Below are 17,558 nucleotides of genomic sequence, written 5' to 3' on the forward strand. Positions count from 1 at the left end.
GTTTTATGGGGCTGTCTCAGCCCCTTGATGCCTGTTCAAGTTGTCACGGCAGTTTTGTGTGCAGTAGCCCCGAATTCCCCAGGTATCCAAAATGCTTTTCATCCAGGCGAAATCACAAGCTCACAGAAGATAAGCTGTGAAGTTTTGGCTGTCCAAGGAAAACAAGCCATCAGAAACTATATTTGTATGGATGCCAGGCTCGCATTGTTCATCACTCTGTGCATAACTATGAATGTGTGATAAAGCACTACATTATTAAAGGCAGAGCTGGGTTGTAGACCAGTTGGTGACCAGGACTGGCTTGACGTGCTTTTTTGCCTGATGTAAAATATAAAAAATAATATGGGAACTTTTTATTCTCCTTGGGTGACCCTGAGGGATCTCAAGTGTCCTCCCCAGGTTTCCCTGCTTTGTGTGCTCCACAGCACATTGCATCGTGCAGCCTCCTTCTGTGCAATGCGGATGAACTGGGATCTCTTCAGCTCCACCAGCCACCGTTTCATCAGCGAAACGGAGCCAGCGTGAAGCAAAAACCTGATGTTGGTTCCTGAGGTCAACCTGAACAGGAAAAGGGGGTGTGGTGGCTGGAAGTGAAGGAGAAAAATCCTGCAATTTTCCAGCTTCTGCTGGAAATAAGTAGGCGCTGATCATCTCTTAGGCAGCTCCTGAGATGGGTCACTCAGAGCTGAGGCTGTTACTGTGCTGATGCACGTGGGGCTGTTCCAGCCTGTGGTGCCTGCCGAGGATGATGGACCTGTTTCGTCAGCCTTGACTTGCTGGCTAGGCGTTGCTTGTCACTTCCTTGGCTTTTAGTGGGCATCCTGGTTAAGCCAGGTGGTGTGCAAGGAAAAGCTGGAGAGAAGAGGGGTCCATTCTCAGCTCTCCTCAGTGCTGTGGAGCAGCCCAGCAGCTCTGACCCACGTGAGGTCTGCTCATTGCTGGAGACTGGCTCGCTGTCAAGCCTTCCTGGGCTTATGGATTTTATGGAGAACAAGAAGGCCAGTGCAGCGACAGCTGCTTTGCTCTGTTTCCATGTCCTCTTCCTATCAGTCATGTTTTAGCTGGCTACGGCACTGAGGCCGTTAGTTTTGTCAGTTAGCTCCTAAGGAAGACAGATCGAGGCCAGGCACCTGTGCAGGCATTAGGTCTGCAGGCACCTTCCAGTCCCATTTATCATAAGGCAGCAACCTACCTGAAGGACCCAGCGGGAGGGGAAACTTATTAACAAGATACTTCAAATCAATCCTTTTTGAAGGCCCCGGTGAGTTACAGTATTTGCAGTGACTCACCTACCCTGGAGCTCCTCCTCGGAGGGCCCTGCAGGGTTTCAGCTGCTGCCCGTCTTGTTCAGTGCGTGGCCGAGATGAGCGTGGGAAGCAGAGCCCCTTGGGGTCTTGCAGTGCCTGGCCTTGCTTCCTTGCGCTTGTGTCTTGGAAGTGTTTTGCTTTCAATAGCCTGGGCTCTCCAGGCATTCCTTCAGGTCCAGCTCTTCTCTTGAGCCAACAGATCAGCTCTCAGACCGGCAGACTGCTCTTGTTCTTTGGTCAGGGAGGCTGAATTGGACCCAGCTGCCTACACTGATGTGCTTGAGGTGGTTTTTCGCTGCCACTAAAGAGGGGCTGCTTTCGGTGGGCCTGTGCAGTGTGCGTGCAGCTGAAGCTTCTCGGCCCCATTGCAAGATGGATTTTTGGTGGTTTGCACTCCTCCTTCAGGTTAATATCACTTTTTTGTCCTCTCTGGCATGCAGTGCGGAGTCTGCTGGTGCTGGGAAAGGGGTCTTACTTCGCCTGCTGGGCAAAGGAAGTTTCATGTGTAACTAGCAAATCCATTGGCCAAATGGTACCTCTGCCTCCTTGGGGTAGTACCAGGTAGTACCAGTAGTGCAAATATGGACCATGCTGCCAAGGAGGGAGTTTAGAGAAGTGGTGGGGTGTGGAAAGGGGTCACCGTGCCAGGTTTCCCACCTGCATTTGCAGCCCTTGTTGTTCTCTGAGCACTGTCCTACTCCTTCCCGTCCCTAGGGATGCTAGAAGTCGCTAATACTGAGCTGTCTCCGGCAGTTGAAGTGATAAAGTGCTGCTTCTTCCAGGTTCATCCGCTAACTGTGATTCCTTGGCCAGGTAGGGATGGGTCTCTCTTGCCCATGGTGGGACTCTGCCCTCATCTGTCTTTCACAGCAGGGCTCCCCTTGCCGGTTCACAGCTGGTTTTATTGCTGACCTTTCATGGGACTTGCTGGGCGTGTGGGGAGGACACGTGTGGCAGGGTGGAGGGAAGCTGGAGGTCGGGGCCCTGCTCTCGCACAGCGACGGCTGCTCTCCTCCCTGCTCCACGCAACATTAGGCTGGGATTCTTCATGTGCCCATTAGCACCAAATAGGGAAGCTTTCTCCAGAGCGTTTTTATTTAACTTTTCAATTATTTTATAACTTGAGAAGCATTAGCTGCTGCTGCAGGCCTGCCCATCTTCCTTGCTTCTGTCTACTCACTGCATAAGCTAAAAAGTTATGGCAGCTCTTAAAAAAAGATAAGTTAAGAGCTTCCTTACAGCTGTGCTGCTGGAGATGGTGGGATGCAGGATCTCCAATAGCCCAAGGCCCTCTGTGCTGGGGTGGGTAAAGATGGGGCAGGCTTTTGAGGGCAGATCCTATGACTGAAGGCTTTTCCTTGCTGTGGTTCCCAGCAGGAGGAAAATGGGGTAAAGGGACAAATGCCCTGAAGGTGTCAGGGGGTGGGTGTGCTAAAAATGTCTTTGCCCCGTAGGAAGAGCCTAGGCCAGAAGCAACTCCCAGGAAGGTCAAACCCAGCAGGTAACAGCCCAAGAAGTGCTGTGACCCGGCTGGTTTGCAGAGTGTTCACATCACAAAGGTGTGCAGTGGAGGCAGGGGTTGTTGGGCTCTGGCTCCTCAGTGTTTGATCTTTCACTGTGTGTTTATGATTATACCCCATTATCTTAATTAACAAAGTAGGAAGTTGGGGAGGTAGCAGGGGGGAAGGGAAAGGAGGAAGGAAGAAAAGCAAGGAAAGTGAGGGATGAAATATAACTCACAGCCACTGTCGATAGGGCTGTGATTGTGGTCGTAGTTGGAAATGATGCCATTAATACAATGCTTATTCATTTCATATCATTAAAAAAATGGAAGCGCTTTGCAATTACCCAGTTCCAAATGAAATTAACATTCCGTGGCATTTTCCAGTAAATGGTTAGTTTGCACACATGAGTGGAGGCAATTAGCTGGGAAGTGATTGAGCGCCGTGACTGGAGAGAGGATGAAGAAGGGTCAGGGCACACAATGGCTGAGGAAGGGCATTGCTTTGGGTCCTGGCTTTGAGATTCCCCTTCCCTACGGGCTGAATGTTCTCCTGGGGCTCCTGCCAGTTTGATTAACAGCTCTTCTGGCTGGAGCAAGGACAAGAGCTGCAGATATTTTCTCCTGCTCTGTGAAGTTGGGAGGAATGGCAAGGCTTTGCATGGGAGCAAAACAGAGGAGAGTTAGGTGTTACTGATTCGGATTAACCTCTTTTCCTCCTGCCTTCCAGGACTAGGAAGTCCGGAGCAGGGTCTGGGAAGCCTGACTTTGCTGTTTGTTTGAAGGTTGCCTGGTCTGTACTGGGCTGTGCAAAGCTGCTCTGGTCCAAAGCAGACCATGGCCATCCCAGCCAAATGACTCTGGTCAGAACCAGAGAAACTGGACTTGGTCTCTTTGTAGTGGACTGAAACCAAAGAGGAAAACAAGGAAATGAGAGAGCTTATCCTAACTTAGTTTAGCATGATTGCTTTAGCCAGATAAGCCACTCTATAGTGTGTCCAAAGACAACTAAGCTTGTCCGTGTAGTTGTGCGTGCTGCCTCACTACCCCCATCCCAAAGGGCACTTCCCCTCTCTCTGAGCACAACGGTTTGTACGCAGGGGCTAAGAAATCCTGCTGTGCTCTGTACGCTTGGGCAGCCCCAGCTCTGACGTGGGTCAGGTACCTAGCCTCTTCTGGGCCGCTTGCAGGATGTAGCGGGGATTTTGTGCATGTTTGTGTATGGTGCCGAAAGTGTCGATGGCCATATTTGCCTGCCTGAGCTTTTGACTGTGTTGGTATTAGCAGTTTTTAAGGAAATAATGATGCTAGCAGCATGACTCAGGATGCTCGGTTTCCTATGGGCTTACATCCAAAGGTTGACTTTATTTGGTACTTAGAAAGCTCCATTTGAATTTTTTCCTACTGTCAGGGCATTTATAAAGTCACCATCTGTGGTGTGGATTCTCCAGTGTCTCTTAAGGACTGTGCTTAGACTGCAGCCTTTCCCTCAATGGGAAGTGGGTCTCTCCTCTGACTGGTGTCTCCTGAGGTAGCATGGTGTAGAGAAGAGACAGGCAACACAATTACATGAGGTGTATCTCCTTCGGAAATGGGACTGAGGGTGCTGCCTTCAGCCACCTCCTGCACTCCTTCCTGAGCCATCGGGACATGCACGGCACAGAGGTGGTGGCAGCTTGGTGGAGAGTGACCCTGACAAGCTTTGAGCTCTGCAGGGTACCCCAAGGAAGCTCTCTGGGATTTCTCTGCTGAGGAGGCTGCAGGAAGGGGTGGGCAGGTCTACTCCGAAGAGCTGTGATGAAACCGGCTCCTTGCAGAGCCTCTGCTCCAGCCTAAGAGGTGGCTGTAATAGAGTTGTGGCTAGGCTGGTTTGTTGTGGCGAGGGGGGAAGAGTGGGTTTGGAGTAGGGCAAGAGTAGCCCCAGGAAACATCTGCTCGCTCCTGTGCGTCACAAACTCCTTCCAGGTCCTAGTGACCCAATATTTTGTTGTCCTCATCCAAAGGAGGAAGACCACTGAGGCAAACCTCTGGACGCACTCATGGGTCACATCTCACTGTTGGACAACTGTTAAATAGCTGTGAGCCGCAGCCTCTGCACATCTCGGGGATCGTGCCTTGATGCTCCTGCGTGGTTGTCCCGCCGTGGGATCCCATTGGGCACGATTCACTCCCCTGCTTCGCGCACGCTCCCATGTGAACGCAAATCTGTGTGCTCCTGTACCCCTCCTACGCTGTACGTCAGCCTCTCCAAGCATCTCGCTTTTCCCGTAGCCGTTGCATGCTCCAAGCTTTATTAAACTCCAATGGAGACTTTTTCAGATTTGTTAAACTACTGAAAACTTCTGATCGTATCATGGTTTTTTCCTGCCTCGTACCAGATAAGGACTGTGCTGGCTCCGAGCCCGGAACTGAGGGTGGTGGAGAACGGGGTAGAGAAGCAGTCATCTCATGAATATATGAAGGAGGAAAGTACATTTGTTCAGCTTGCCTCAAAGGAGACATCTCAAATGAAACTTTCCCCTCCTCTATCTCTTCTTATTCTACCCTCCCCCTCCAATTTACAATTAAAATCAATTTTTTATGCATGAAGATCTATTTTTAAAGAGAGAGACCTATTAATATATATGATGACCTATTAATATATATTAAGTTCTGTCTTAAAGAAATGTATACATTTTCTATTTTAAAGCCCCCCAAAAGGGCTGAGAGAGAGAGAAGAAAGAAAAAGCAGAGATGGAATACAAGCATGTTTTCAAAATGCTCCTTGGATCCAATAGCCCTATTTGGATGAATCTGAAAACCCCTCTGTGTAAGAGAGTTTCTCCGAGACGGAGTGATTCTCCCTAGTTCGGTGTTTGCAGGCTGGGGCTGGGGGGCCAGGACGTAGCTGAGGAGGGGGCCGGGGCCAGCTCAGGCAAAGCATGCTGTGCCGTGGTTACCCTTTCCCTTGGTGGCTTCATCTAAGAATGGCATGGAGAAGTTTGCATTGCAGAAGGCACTTGGTCCCTTGCATTCAGCTCTGATATGTGAGTATATTTGATTATTTGTGCTTAGTTTTGATTTTGATTTTTTTTTTTAATATATACATATATATATCCTGAGTTGGTTGCATAATGCACCCAGCAGTCTCCAAGAGTTGTTTGGACTTGGTATTTGTGGTATATGAGATGGACTGGTTGGGAGCAGGTGACTGCTGATGGGGGCAGAGGCTCTCTTGCTCAAGGCTGGAGGTGGTGGAGGTGTTTGGTGGCTAAAAGAAAGGGATGGAGTGGTAAAGTTCTCAGTGTTTCTCAGGTCCTTCCTATATTCACTGTGATTTGTGGCAAGATATTTCTATCCAGATGTGTTTTCTTCCTAATGTGTGTAAAATGGTAGTACGAATTTTTCCCACCTTCATCATGTAGGCATTGGCACAATTATCTAATTTTATGCTAGTAAAGCTCTCTGCTTTTTGAAGCTTAGTACTTTTAGAGTGGCACTGTTGAAAATCAGTCCACATCCCAGTTTCAGAACAAACACTGTCGCTTATTTCATGCTTCAAAAAACAACAAACACCCATTATTTAGAGCTGGTGAGAAAACAGAGTTTCCACTATGTGGAAAACTTCCAACATTGTGAAATTTATGCTCATTCCAAATAGGATAGAAAAGTCAATATCTTGAAATACTTTCTAGAATAGAAATTTCCGAAATATTGATTCAGAAATATCAAAATGACCTTATTGAAACTCAGAGGTTTGATTCATATAAAACAATTACAACATATTAAACTTAAGCTATGCTACACATACGTGGTGTGCGTGTACGTTTACATAGTGCATTACGGATGTAATGATGCATTAGACCTTTACAGCTAGCATCAATGATTCGCAGGAGAGTAGCTATGCCCTGTGCCTAGAAAAAGATTATTTGAAAAATATTGGAAGCAGTCAATAAGAGTGAGGGAGATGGTCTTAGAGGAGAGTTAGTGTCTGGAAACAAGGGGGCCGTGTTGTACATGTGGCCACAGGTGCCATCATAAGTACATGCAAAAATCAAAGTAAAATAGGAAGGAAAAATCCCAACAACCTTGATTGCGTCCCAACTTTTCTATTCAATCCTTAATTGAGTTTGACGTGTTCTTGTGAAACATTTTGATTTCAGTGAAACAGTGTATTCAGTTGAGCAGTTCTTGAGCTTCTCTGCTAGTTACTCTGTGCTGTCTTCTCTCCAAAACTCTGGGAGCATTTAAACCATTGATAATTTTGAGGAATCAAAAACTTAGGCTCTGGCACCTAGAAATCAAAGAGAGTGATGTGAAAATCAAGTGCTAAAAAAAAGAAAAGCATTTTCAAATATCTTTTATTTGGTGTCTAGTGTGGGAAGCTCTAATACGAGCAGGTATTGCCTTTCCAGCTTTCTCCCTGCAGTTAGGAGAACATAAATGTTGCTTAAGAAAGACAAGGACCCTCATGGCTCCAGGGACTGAGACTTTAAGCCAAACACCAAAGAATGGGAGTCTCAGGAAAGTTGTCAGCTTTGCAGACCTTAAGCCTCACAGCTCTATTTTAATACACTGCCAAAAGTGAGATGTGGGCCCATCCAGCTCTCACAGTCGCTCGGTGGAAGTGCGAGGCGCTGAGCCTGGTTTAGAGAAGCTGCCTGCTCTTCTCCTGCCCTGGCTGGGTTTGGTGCAGCATCTCGCAAGGCTGTTAAGCGCTCAGTGACTATAGGGGCTCTGCTAGCACAGGAGCGTTGGCTTAGGCTGAGGACAGTTCTCCAGCGTGCAATACGGCTGGTCCACTGGGGTTCTCTGAGCCAGTGTCCAAAGACTCTGAAATATCTCAGCAGGGTTGTGAGGGTTCGTTTCCAAGGGATATGGGATACTTGCATGGCCACCTGCCCCATCGTTGCTTCTCAGCCTCTGCTGGCTGGAAAAAAAAGTCACATGTTCAAAGTGGCTTTGCAGTTCCTTGTCCTTTGCTCTGCACTGTTGAAAGTGAGGGTGGTGGAGGTACTGGTCTTAGTCTCTCTCCCCAAAACAAACCCCAAAGTCAGCCTGTTACTCTGGAAGAAGTTATTTGTTCCCTTGTGTAAGTGGTGGGACATTGTTTCCCTCTCACCCGGTGAGCAGGTTCAGTCTGAGCGGCTGGGGCTACAGCAGAGCAGGGAGGGAAGCAATCCCACTTCTTCCTCTGGGATGAGCAGTGGGCAAGGGTTGCTTTGGCCCTCGGAGGAGCATGGCTGCCAGCTGTGGGACACAGCAGCTTTCAGACACTTTGGGTCAGGGTAAGCCCAGGGACACCTCTGTTGCCTGCAGTGGAAACCCCACGAAAGAAGAAACGGGTGCTTCTGCTTTTTATCGCAGTTGCAATGTATTTCTACCCAAACATCACTCACACTGTTCTGTTGATGACTTGTTTTTTTAATTTTAATCCAAACAACATATTTTCCCAGTGCAATTTGTGCCAGCAAAAAGAAGAAAGGCTATTGGTATGAATTGTTTTGTGGGAGACATGCAAACGAATAGGGGAGCCATAAGGAGAGCAAATCACTTTCAAAATAGAGTATGGGGGTGGACAGGAGGGAGGTGTACGATGAGAACGTGTGATGTGCTCTACAGAGGTACATTGACCTTCAGCAGTGTATTAAAATCACTAAAGGAGATGGAAGTTGATTTCATGGAGACCGAATAGCCTGGTGCTGCCTGTGTTTTAGCTTGTTGGTAGGGTGGTCTTACGCTGCCAGACCCCCTTACTAGGAAGGGGTGAGTTTGCCACAGACATGTTGAGACACTAGTGATGTGCCAAACCTTTGGGTGGATCTCACCACCTCTGCTATGCTTTTAAAAACTCTCTGAAGCGGTGACGAAGATGTGAGCTAAATAGTCCCGGTGAATTTATCTCCTTTACCTTAGAAACGGGGGATAGGAGGGAAGACAGTTTGGTAGACTTCGCTCAGAGAGAGGACAGTTGTATCGTGTCTGAAAGTGTCTCATTCGGCCAACGCTGACAATTGTAAGGAGAAACCAGTGACTAAGCGCTGGTGATAGCGCTGCTGAGCCGTTTGCGAGAGGAGGGCAGCGTGTGAAAGCAGGGCTGCGTGGGTCAGCGCGGGAGCCTATGTTTAGCGTTGCCATCCCACGCAGGTTTCGCAGGGCAGAGCTGAAATATTTGTTTGATTGAAGCCTCGTGCTGCCCTGCTCCAGCACGTGTTCCCGTCCTTCTCCGAGCAATTAAAACCTCATGGGGTGATGCGAGTGCTGCTCTGCAGCACGTGCGCGTCTAGTCAGCCTCCAGCCGCCCTCGCCAGCGGGACGTGTGCGGCCTCTGACGCCACGCATGTGTTAACTCATGATTGCCGTGTGGTTGTGTGCCTCTGCGGATAGAGCAATAGCAACCAGAGCGGGTGATTTTTTTTACCTCTAGCTATAAAAGCTCAGATTGTTGCCTGTGGACATTCCTGGGTGAGAAAGCCAAGGTGATGGAGTTTATGGTGGACAATATCTGCTGTGTAGATATGATGGACATCTTCAGGCTCAGTAGAGACCTACTACTCTGCTAATGCTGTGCCTCCTTGCTCTGCGTTGGTATCTTCTTCCTTCCTTCTGACATAGTTGGCGGTGAGCGAAGCTCCCTCCTTTAATCCTTGACTCCCAGTGATCATTTAGATTAAATCCAGCTACCCTTGGTTTGACAGTGATGTTTTTTTCCTGCTTCTGCCATGATGCCCAGGTCAGACTCCATCTGCTGAGGTCACACCAGCAAGGGCTCTCCCCGCATTGCTCCCAAGCTGGGAGCACGGAGAAGCCAAGGAGGTGCCAATGTGCACATGAGATCCAGCATTCCCAGTGTGCCTCACCGTTCTGTGTTTTCTCTCTGTTTCCTGGAGGTTGAGTAAATATTTGTAACGTTGCAAATAGCTGACGACTGCTGGGACCGTCTCCCCACGAAGATAATGCTTCCCCCCTCCCCGCTTTTGGCATCCGCTCCACTGACAAACAGTCAAGCAGATGCCTCTGGATTGATGCGCTGAGTATGGTGACCAGATGGGGTATGATCACAGCGTCGCTGATTACTCCTGTCAGCCGAGCAAGGAACATGACGGAGCTGCGACCTCTCTACGTTTCCTAGCTAGCTGAAAACTCGTCCCCCTCCTCCTCCTCTCATCACACTCTTATTCTGGCCTCCTTTCAGTAAATAAGCTTTAGCCAGGCAGTTCCTAAGATCCCTGCTCTACTTGCACATGTTATATATTGCACAGCCCCGAGGTTCAAATAAATTGCCATCTGTTCGCAGCGAGGCCCTGCTACGCTAATCTCTTGTCCCCATGCAGCTGCCGAAGGAGGTGAGAGAGTCGGGAGCGACTGAGATGCTGCAGAAAAGTGGCAGGGCCGCTCTCCTGGGCGAAGGAGCTGTGCCCGTGTGCTCCTGGAGGACACTGTCTGGGCGGCCTCCTCTCCGCCGTGTGTCCGGGAAAGGGCTTTCCCCATCGAACGCCCTGTGCTGGGGCTGTAGGGCTCTGCTGAGAAGGGCACTTGCAGGGCGTAAGGGGCTGAACCGTAGCTGGTGCCAACGGATGGTATTGCAGCATCGTTTCTGGATGCCTCAGTGGAGTGCTGCAAGATTGGGTTTGGCACGTCTTGTCAGGAATGACGCAGGAGATGGGACTAGGTGCTCTCCTGGGGCCTTTCCTACACTTGATTTCCCCTGTGATGTCGCCTGATGGGATATCCGACGCCGCAGTGTCCTGCAGTGCCTGCTGTAAACCCAGAGCCTGAGAGCTCTCCTGCCGAGTGGGCCTGGAGCATTCTGCCTGTGATTTATGGTGCTTGGGGGACCTCAATGTTGAATAATGGAGGACATAATATATCTGGTCCCTTAGGCCACACTCGCGGGCTTTTCTGAAATGGTTCCCCCCTCCCATGCTTGCGCCAGCAGTGAATTTGCTCCTCGTCTCTCCGTTGCCCAGTGGGGCACTGCTGAACTGATGTGTTCAGCCGGATCCTCTCCTGCGCCCCGCTCATTTGCTTGTGCAGATGGGGAACAGCAGCTGATCTGCTCTTCTCCTGCGCTCCCCCTCGCAATGGCCCCAGCAGTTTTTAGGTACCTTATCTACAGTGTTCAGGTGTGGAAAAGCACCCGACATAGGTCTAACGCCTGGACCGGGAAACCCAGGGGCTCCCTAGGGGACCTGTGCAGGCAGATCTGTTCAGAGCACGGGTGGTCCTGAGCGGAATGGGACCTTGCCTGCGGTGGGTGTCCCACGCTGTCGGTGAGCAGCTGGGTCCTTTCCACCCATCTGTCCCTAGGAGGTGTCAGGTCGGAGGTGCTCGCTTCACGCTGGCAGCGCACCTCGCGTCCCCGGGCGGCAGCTCCTGCCCGCGGCGGGTTGCCTGTCCTGGAGATGGGCCTGCCTGTGCTGATAAGCCCGCCCTGGAGCGGGAGCGCTTTCGAAACGCACATTTGGGAGTTTGGGTGCGTTATTTCTGGCGTTGGTGAAACCCCAGCAGCCTGACGGTGCTGGGGCCGTGCAGAGCCCTGGCGGTGTGCTCACCCGGTGTGAAATCACCCTGCCAGCAGCGGCAGGGCAGAGCACCTCCGACCGTATTGCTGCCTGCTCCTGTCGCTTTTCCGCTCCCCTGCCTTTTCCTCTCCTTCCTCCCTCCTTCCTTTGCTCACCAGCTTTCTGTCTGGGGAGGGGGAAGCAGCTCCGTGCGTTGACTGATCTGGCAGTGCATCCACGTAAGGGGTCTCGCGATGCGGGCTGTTCCTCCTGCGAGGGTGTCTCCTCGCACCCCTCCCTTCTGCGCGGGCGATTTTTGGAGCCTTCTCTGTCTCCGCTGGCGATTCCTCATTTAAGTCGCATCCTCGTCTAGGGTTACAAATGCCTCGTCCTGCACGGCCACCGTTCTTACTAAAATGAACTCTGCCGCATGCTGCTAAGGGAATTGGAGTCTGTGGGCTGGGGCAGTTAAGCATCCCGAGCTCGCCAGGTGCCCACGTATCTCCAGCTAAACTACATATCTGATGTATCTCTGGGTCTAGGAGATGCAGCAGGTTAATGCATTAGCCCTTAAATCCTGCAGAGCTGGGGAGCTCTGGCTAAGGTGCTAACTTGAAGGAGCTCAGCCGGTTCACTTCCCTAGGTGACATTGGTTCGTGGTGCAAAACTGCTGCAGAGTTCAGCTGATTTAAGCAGGACTGGCAGCCTTTGCTAGGAGAGGGTCAGGGCCCTGTTGCTGACGGCTCCTGCAGCAGCACCGGAGACAAGCAGAGCCACGCGGAGGAGGGCAGGGTCGCGGATGCCACCACGGAGGGAAGGGTGATGGGCAGAGCTGCTCTAAGAGAGCTTGGAGCAGCGTCTCTGCCTGGCGTAGCCCGGGTGAGCGGCACGCTGCAGAGGTGCTGAGAGCCCGGCTCCGGCTCCCGCTCCCGGGAGGGCGTCGATGCTGTCAGGAGGGAGGGCTCCCTGCGAGCCAAAGAGGAGGAAGCAGCACTGCAGCGAGCAGAAGCAAAGGGAGCCGGGGAGGGTGTGCGCAGCCCGTGGGATTGCTCGGCGTCTGCCAAGGGTGGCGGGGAAAGCTCTGCAGAGAGGTCGAGAGGACAAGGAGGTCCTTTGTCTGATGGGATGTGGGATGCTTGCAGGGCTGGTGATTCTTGCCAGCTCCAAATGGGCGCAGACGCCGTGAGGAGGCAGGGGGAGCTTCATGAACTAATCAGAGACTTCATGACTCTTAACGTGGAGACAGAAACAGAGGTTATGCTCTGCTAATGAGTTTATTTGAGGAGCTGACAGAGGTCAAACTGTTTGCTTCAACCTGGGAGACCTGCGCGGCCTTCAGAAGGTCCGCTACAAACCTTTGGTCCTGATTTTCATCCTTCTCATTTGCTAGTGTTTTCATTATTTCCAATAACTGCCTGTTGTGCTGGTGGGTGGCAAATTTGATAGTACAATTCTGGGTGGGTTTTTTTCAGCATTACTGGATGGGTGGGTGTCTGAAAGCAAGGGTGGGAGTTGCTTAAATATTAAGAAGTGTGATCTGCTCTGCGGCACTGAAGAAAGCTGTTTTCTGAGCTCAGGTGCTGTCACTCTGCATATGAGTGAAGGCCTTTGGAAGGCACAGTGGGAGGACCAGAAGGGACTTCCTTACTCAGCTGAATGTGTTAAAGCACACCCAGAGCAGCTATGCAGGTTATTCACCTAGCTTAAAGCTATGAGCTTTGCATACTCTCATACAGCGCCAGAATTTACTTGTCATGGAGGACACATTCACCCGAAAGGCTGCCAAGCCTCAGGTTTGACTGCAAACTCCCAAAGCAGAGTTAAACATAATCCTAAGCCAGCACAGTCCCGTTTGGGCTTCCTGTGACTAGTGACAGCGTTTCTGTATGTTTTGAACTCTTCAGGCTGTAACTTCTAATAAGGCCATGGTGCTTCCATTTGCCCTGGCATTCACATACAGGAATAGGCAAGGAATAATTGCAAATGTTGGAAAGTGGTGTGAAAAATGTAATTTTCCTAAACTCACAATTTACTGAATTCTGTTATTCTAATAAGAATTGGAAAGTGTTGGCTGGGTCCCCTGAGGTGGCTTCTTACGGCAGTCCAGATTGGCAGAGCTCTGTCCCATGCCCTTGACTCTGGATCACGCTGTTCTTCGCAAGCGTGACGGTGGCTAGGAAGGGTGGTGGGTACATGATTGCCCAAACATCTTTTAACAGTAGTCCCTTTGCCGGTGTTGCAGCTCCCGAGGTGACGCAGGAGACGGTGGAGTCCCTGATGCAGAAGTTCAAGGAGAGCTTCCGCACCAACACGCCCATTGAGATCGGGCAGCTCCAGCCTGCGCTGCGCAGCACGTCGGTGGGGAGACGGAAACGCCGGAGCCGGCCCCGAGGTAGGCTTCCACCCGGCACAGTTGCCGGCTGCTCTTCCGGTGCTGTGGATTTGACCACATCTAGAGGAGTGAGTCTGGCGGGGGCTAAGGCAGGAGCTCCTCGCCCTAATCACTAAGTGCTCTGCTGAGGACCTCTGCCTGCTCACCTGTGCAGAGGGGGGACCACAGACCTCCTCTGTAATGGGGTGAAGAGGGGAAAATCCAACATCCTCCGGGTGGTGTGGGTGAGGCGGTTGGGAGTGGTGTCACCTCGTGTCCTCCCCAGGAATTTGTCCAGGTCTGATGTAACTCTGTGATCCCTGTGCCCCCCCCCCAGCTAACCCAGTTTCATGGGAATGAAATGCAATTTCTGTGCAAGCTTCCCTTCCAGGGGAAGGGGTGAATTTTGTTTTGGCTGTAACTCACATCTCTGGGGCCTCTCTTCATTGCATTTTGCCGGTGCTTAGTTTGGGCATTTTTTTGTTTGGGGGCCACACACGGGGTGAGAACAGCAATCCGTGGCTCCAAAGGCTGCACATGCAGAAGTGCCTCGGGGGCTGTTCACTTTTATTTGTAGCCCTGCTAGCTATTGCCAACCCTCTGGAGCAAAAGCAGGAGGTTGGCTGGAATAGTCCTATGAGCAGGATTTGGTCCCTGGGTTGCTTCCCGAGAGGAGAATAGCTTCCCACTGCTGCCGCTGGAAAAAAGAGTAGTTGTTGTGAGTTAAGTGGTGAGAGCAGAGGCTGTGCCTAGAGTTTGGGTCCAGATTTTCGGTTGGGCTGTGGCTGCGGAGGAGGAGGCGTGAGGGGGTCCATGTGCACCATCCCGCCAGGGCCGCGCTTCGGCCGTGGTGGGCTCTGCATCGGTCTGCCTAGCGCACTGCGGGTCTTTGTGGCGGCGTCGGGAAGCCAGGGAGGAATAGTTTCCTCCCTGTTTACTGTTAGTTTTGTTTTTCATTTATTTATGAGTCTGAAACGTGATCTTTTATTCTGGGTACATTTTCCTGCAATACAGGCCTGGAGAGGGCTTTTTTATTATAGCTCTGCCCATAAATTATTCACTTAGTGTGAAGAAAATGTTCTGACTCTTTAACTGGTTTAAATTATTTGTTTTGTTTTGTAGTAGTTATTCAAATACGCATATCTGGATTTCAGCATGAGCAGGGGAGCGCTTTGGGGTCCGCAATGACTGTCTGGTGAAGTTCCCCGATTCCCTGCTCCGCCTGTTTTTTTTTATTTGGTTGGTTTTATTTCCACTCTATTTTGGGTTGCCTGAAGGCAGGGGCTTTTTGGTCACTAATGGAGCAAGTTGATTAAGCCTCGCAGCTGAGCCTAGGAGGAGACCCGATATCCTCCTGCCGGCAGAGCCTCCGGCTGCCTGGGGCAGAAGCGTGGTGCCAAGCCCTGCACCGAGCCAGCCCCGTTGTCGCCCGCTCGCCCCCAGGCAAAATGCCTGAAACCCCCTCTCTGTCAGAGGTTCTCACCTCAGGCTGCCTCTCGTCTGCCTCCCTGCATGTCTCCGTCTTCTGAAATGTCATCCCTGCGGCTGCAGAGAAGCCCCGTTACCTCCTCCAGGCAGTGGCCTTCTGTCGAGGCTGACCCTTTTGGAGAGGTGCTGGCTGTGGCCTGGGCAGCACTGCTGTGAATCGTGTAGAAATAGCCATCGGGTGCCAGGGCAAGAGCACGGGAGCAGGTTGCCCAGAGAGGCTGTGGAGTCTCCTTCCTTGGAGATATTCAAAACCCGCCTGGACACGATCCTATGCAATGTGCTCTAGGTGACCCTGCTTGAGCAGGGGGGTTGGACTAGGTGATCTCCAGAGGTCCCTTCCAACCTCAACCGTTCTGTGATTTCTTCGTTGCCCTCCTGTGAGCTTTCTGCCCAGACTTGTGTTTTCTGAACACGAGCGTTGGAGACCAGATCATGCCAACATCTCTGCTTGAGATGGGGAGGCAGCAGGGGCAAAACTCCCAGCCTGGATTTACCCATCAGCTGTGGTGTCAGTTGAGGGTGAGGATCAGTGTAGGGGTGAGGGTTTCACTGGGGGGGTTGTTGAACACCGGAACAGGTTGCCCAGGGAGGTTGTGGAGCCTCCATCCTTGAAGATACTCAAAACCCGACAGGACATGGTCCTGGGCAGCCTGCTCTAGGTGACACTGCTCGAGCAGGGATTTGGACCAGATGACCTCCAGAGATCCCTTGCAACCCCAACTATAGTGTGATTCTGTGTCCCACTTCACAACCTGCTTATGGTACTCAGTGAGGTCTCCCTTCATCCCTCTCTTCCACATCCTTTTGTTGAGAGAGTCCTAAATCACATGTAATTAAAGCTGGACTGTCCAAAAATCCCCAGGACCACACTTGGCTAGACCCTTGGGTTTGCGTCCAAAACACAGCCCCTCAGCAGCACGCTTGGTTTTTTAAGAGGAAGTTGTCTGGCTTGGGACTTTTCTCTCTGCACTCTCCAGCTTCACGTAGGTAGTGGGGAAAGGACCACTCTGGGACCAGAGCTCACCCAGCTGCCTGTCCATAAATCTTCCCTGACGTGCCTTTTGTTGTACTTTGCTTTCCTGCAACTGTCTGTCTCCTTGGGGGCTTTTGGATGTACATCTGAAGTATGCCAGGTTTCCTATTTCAGCAGCAGGCCCAGCTGTGCAAGTCAGGTTCTCACAAGCCCAAGACCTGGCTTTGGGGAAGAGTTTCCCAGGCAGGACATGAGCGAGGCCAGGCAATGGGGGAAGCAGGGAGGAGGGTGCCGGGCTGCTGGGCGAGCTTGGGTGGGAGACCTACAGGTCTCCCTTTCTGGTCCAGAGCTGGTTGCAATGGACCCAAAGGCACTGCAAGAAGTGGGGACCCTTGATTTCCCAGCATCTGGAAGGTCCTCAGATAAAAACGTTGCCTCTTGGTTTCTGGTGCAAATCCAGCCCATAACTTTGGGAGCAGTGGTGGTGGGCAGGTGCTTTCTTGCCTGTAGGTGCAAAGAAGAAACAGAGGCTTTGCCAGCCCAGTTCTCAGTGCCTAATGGATTGTGTTTTCCTTGGGTCTCTGTTCCTCCGTGAAACTCTTAACACTCCTAATTGCAAATGCTCTCGGACACAGTGGGGACCTTTGTGTGGCCTTAAGTGTTAATGGTATAATATACGCCATGAGTTTCAAATGGGGACTGTGCTTTTGAGTGTCTCCATTTCTGGGAGTCCTCACTCGAGACACCCTAGAAAAAATTTTTTAAAAGTCTCCCTCGTCAGAAATCACTGAGCAGCTCTGAAAATCAAGCCAGTTCTAGCGTCTCCAGTAAAGAGCTCCCCACGGCCCTATCCCTTTCTCTTTTTCTCACAATTTATATTTCTGTTCACTTGTGAAAATCTTGGCTGGGTGCTGCTGCTGAATCAGGAATGTCTTTTCCATGCGTTTCTCTGCTGCTCTCCCGTTTTGGAAGTTTTGTTTTTATGGCCTGTGCTTAATTGTCCCTCTGGCGTGCGAGCGATTGGAACAGTATTGAACATTAAGGTTAAATGATGATATCACAACTTACTATGTTTGCATTTTACATCCAATTGCAAACACAAACCCTTCGCCTCATTAATCCTTTGCAATCCTTTTTTTTTTTCTCCCCCTAAATGAAATTGTCCATTTGGGATGCATTTATTTTCCCTTAACAGCCACATGACAGTTCCACTGATGGAGTTTGCATCCAACTTTGTTACTGGGTAGTGACAAGTTGGCCTGACGGATGCACGTGTGTAATTATTTTCTCGCGGTTCGATTTAATTAATGCTTAACCTCATCAGAGTCCTACAGCTGGAGTGCTCTCTCTGCAGGAACTGCTAACAGCGAAAGAATTTCCTCCTTTGCAGAAAGGCTCCAAAAGGACTCTGAGTGCCTCACATAAAAAAAGAAGG

At 50.9% G+C, this 17,558-nt stretch overlaps 1 protein-coding gene across 1 annotated transcript in view; it reads left to right on the forward strand.

The window, feature by feature from the left end:
- The window catches only part of ASTN2 (astrotactin 2), a 433,335-nt gene that overhangs the window by 126,684 nt on the left and 289,093 nt on the right, over positions 1-17,558 (forward strand). Inside the window, exon 4 of the mRNA XM_067309282.1 lies at positions 13,534-13,683. Within this exon, the coding sequence (XP_067165383.1) occupies positions 13,534-13,683 (150 nt within the window). The remainder of the gene's footprint in view (positions 1-13,533; positions 13,684-17,558) is intronic.

The sequence above is a fragment of the Apteryx mantelli genome, chromosome 21 (assembly GCF_036417845.1).
Source record: "Apteryx mantelli isolate bAptMan1 chromosome 21, bAptMan1.hap1, whole genome shotgun sequence".
In the NCBI taxonomy this organism is placed as follows: domain Eukaryota; kingdom Metazoa; phylum Chordata; class Aves; order Apterygiformes; family Apterygidae; genus Apteryx; species Apteryx mantelli.